Source organism: Daphnia magna, linkage group LG9 (genome assembly GCF_020631705.1).
Source record: "Daphnia magna isolate NIES linkage group LG9, ASM2063170v1.1, whole genome shotgun sequence".
Taxonomy (NCBI): domain Eukaryota; kingdom Metazoa; phylum Arthropoda; class Branchiopoda; order Diplostraca; family Daphniidae; genus Daphnia; species Daphnia magna.
Genome location: NC_059190.1, coordinates 6,747,738 through 6,751,246, shown reverse-complemented (window position 1 = coordinate 6,751,246; position 3,509 = coordinate 6,747,738). Strand labels below are relative to the sequence as shown.

General features: G+C 47.1%; 1 protein-coding gene across 1 annotated transcript; it reads right to left on the bottom strand.

Moving 5' to 3' along the window:
• Positions 1–2,098: 2,098 nt before the first annotated feature.
• LOC123475650 lies at positions 2,099–2,635 on the bottom strand. Its single transcript, XM_045178645.1, has 2 exons — positions 2,384–2,635; positions 2,099–2,320 (listed from the first exon to the last, which is right to left on the bottom strand). The coding sequence occupies exons 1-2, from the start codon at positions 2,633–2,635 to the stop codon at positions 2,099–2,101; spliced, it is 474 nt and encodes a 157-aa protein (XP_045034580.1).
• Positions 2,636–3,509: the final 874 nt, after the last annotated feature.

The following is a 3,509-nucleotide window of genomic DNA, read 5'->3' as shown; positions in this document are numbered from 1 at the left end:
TGGTAGTCTGGAGAAACTAAACAGTTTCCCTAAGTGGTCAAAGGCTAAACAGTAGGCGACCTGATTTTTGCCTTTGCCCTTTGAACTGGATACAGATGGCGTTGCTGTCGGAAAATTTTACACCGTTCTTGCAGTGACCTCTACGATGTTTACATTGGGGATTACATTTTTTTTACAGTTTTACATATGACTTTATATAAATTTTACATTTTACAATTTCGACATTTGACAATTTTTGACAACTTATACTTTAATTCACATCTCCTACAGAATGACCTCACGACACCGATTTTGACTCTGGCGACCCAATATTTTCGTTTTTTGCGTAAACGTTCTGCTCTTTGGCCGTAGCCATAACACATAGCTTAGTCACTGGACGAATACAGGGGTTTTTGTGGTTGCTGATCTGGACTTTTACCACTCTAACAACGTTATCCGATTCAATGGGAAGAACTTCAATCCCTTTTTCTAATGGCCACTGTCCACGTAGGGTATTCGATGAGTACCAGATCCCCGACGGTAACGTTAGGCCGTTTTACAGTCCATTTTCGTCTTTCCGTCAGGTGTGGAACGTATTTACGTAACCACCTGTTCCAAAAATGTTGGAGGATGGCCTGACTTTGAAGGAACTGCTTTGCGGTGACGTACAAGTTCTCAGCATCTCCAAGTTTTAACGGAACGTACGGACGGGCTCCTCCATGTAGAAAACGATTCGATGTTAACGGATTGGGATTTTCGGGATCCATGCTTAGGTGCGTTAGTGGCCGAGCGTTTAAGAGGGCTGCTACTTCTGCGATTACCGTTCGTAGGACCCAATCGGTAACTAAGGGATTTCCCACGCTGACTTTCATGGCCCGTTTGCACGATTGCACGATTCTCTCCCAAACTCCACTAAAATGTGGTCCGTGAGGGGGGGGAATGCCAATCAATCTGGTGGCAAGCTAATTTGGCTTGTAGCTCTTGATGTTGATTCAACAGTTCCGTTAGAGCATGGCGAAGTTCCTGTTCTCCAGCGACGAGATTGGTACTATTATCATTGTAAACGACTTTCGGCTTTCGACGTAGACTTGAAAATCGGGTAAAACAAAGAAGAAATTCCTCGAGACTGAGACCTTCTGACACTTCTAGGTGGACGGTTCTTGTTGTTAGGCACTTGAACAGACAGACCCAACGTTTTTCATGGGTACGTCCTCTTCCACCAACTCACACTGTTAGGGAGCCGTAGTAATCGACTCCCATGTAGGAGAAATATGAAAGATAGGGAGTAAGCCGGTGAACTGGTAATGATGTCATGAGTGGCGGAATGGGTTTCGATGATCTCCGCTTGCAAGGCCAGCAGGTGTTGACAACCAATTTGATGACGTTACGTCCAGAGATTATCCAGTAACGTGTACGTAAATCCGTTAGCAATCTTTCAGATTGGACGTGGAGATTCCGCGTATGATGATCCCATACAATCCGCTGCGTCATGAGTTGATCGGCTGGAAGCAGGATGGGATGGTTTGTGGAATAATCAACTGGAGCCTGCAGTATACGGCCGGCTACACGCTACGTGTGTCTTGTTTCATCTAGGAAAGGGCTGAACGTGCGTAGTTTCGACTTCAGAGGCAACTCCAAGCTCTTTCTTGAAGCGTAGATTTCTTCCGCAAATTTCAGTTCTTGAGTACGTTTAATGCAGAGTGTGAGGGCCGTCAACATTTCTTCGGCCGTCAACTCTCCCACGGCTGGCTTACAAATTCCCATCTTTGTTCTGGCGTTGGTGGCAAACCTCCTGCACCAAGCGATAACAGTTTGGATCTTCAGTAATCTGGAATACTTCTTACACAGTCATCAATCGGGTGATTTTCGTCCTCCGTCTTGACGGCGAAGACTCGAATTTCGTTTACGTCACTTTCCTCCGGCTCTGCGATCTCATCCCAAATGTCCCACTCTGAAGGATCGAGTTTCAGGAACCATGGACCTTCGTGGAATTCCACCAACTCGTCGACGTTCTTCGGGTCGATTCCACGACTACACAGGTCCGCGGGATTGTTAATTCCAGAAATGTGACGCCATTGTCTTCGATTTGTGCTCCGGAGGATATTGCCAATCCGATTGTTTACGAAGGTTTAAAATCGGCAAGTGGGATTGAACGTAAAACGGTTTCAGAGTCGGTATGAAAGGTAACTTCACGTAAGTCGATTTCGAGCTCCCGACAGATAACTAGGGTGATATGTAAGCCTTCTACAGCAGCCTGCAACTCCAATCCTGGGATCGTGAGTCCTTTTACTGGTGTTACGTGAGCTTTAGCCATGACGAAGGATACGTTGATTGACTGGTCCTCGAAGATGAAACGGAAATACGCCACAGCTCCAAATCCTTTTGTGCTTGCATCCGTGAATACATGCAGGTGCTGTTGCCTCCAACGTCCACGTTGATGTCGAAAACATCTTGGCACCGTCAGCAACTCCAGGTTCTCCAGATGCTCGCACCAGTAATGGAAGCGTTGACCCAATTCTTCGGGGATAGGGTTATCCCAGCCGATTCTTTTCTCGTACGTCCAGATGTCTTGCAGAAGTGAATTCCTTAGGAAAACAACAGGAGCGACAAGCCCCAACGGGTCGTAGACACTGGATATAATACTAAGGAAGTTCATTTTAGTGAGAACGTCATGGCTTGGCTGCTTCCGTATCTTGAACGTCAGCATATCCGTTTCCCCGCGTCACATTACTCCAATTGTTCGCTCGATGGGTAACTTTTACAAATCAAGGTCCAGTGTTGGTGAGGCCAGTCCGAGCTCACGTAGAGCCGATATCACCTTCCTTAATGACGACGTCCACTTTGTTAGGTTGAAACCGCCAAGTTGTAAGAGTTTCTTCATTTGGCGGGCCCATTTTACTTCCCCGTCTTCGGAATCGAAGGAGTCGAGGTAGTTGTCAACGTAGAAGTTTCTTCGGACGCTATCTGCTGTCTCTGGATACTGGTCACGATGATCGTCGGCAGTCTGGTTGAGGGCGAAGATACAGGTCGTTGGGGAAGATACTGATCCAAAGACGTGGGCTGTCATTTGGTACGTTAACGGTGCTTGATTACTGCCTGGCGTCCGGTACACAAAACGGTAGGCTGTCTGATCTTCTACTGGGCCCTTCACCTGGTGAAACATTTTCTCGATATCCACTTCAACTGGTGCCAGGTTCCTTCGGAAGCGTAGTAGGACACCGAGCAGGCTAACGAGAAAATTGGGTCCGCGTAACAGGTTCTGGTTGAGAGACGTTCCTCCATACTTTGGTGCTCCGTCGAATTCAACTCGAACTTTAGTCGAAGAGCTGGATGGGCTTACAACCCTGTGGTGTGGTAAATACCATGTTCTCCATGACTCCTTCCGCAACTCTTCGGTCGTGAGGAGTCTGGCGTGATCCAGGCTGATGTACTCCTTGACAACTGCGTCATACTTCTAGGCAAAGTGTCCATCTCGTTGAAATCGCTTCTCCAGAGAATAAAATCTCTTCAATGCAGTTGTCCGATTGTCC

Coding starts and splice junctions, on each gene's coding strand:
- LOC123475650 (XM_045178645.1), bottom strand. CDS start 2,635: ATGAACTTCCTTAGTATTATATCCAGTGTCTACGACCCGTTGGGGCTT. Junction 2,321..2,383: donor GGAGGCAACAGCACCTGCAT/GTATTCACGGAT, acceptor TTCATCTTCGAG/GACCAGTCAATCAACGTATC.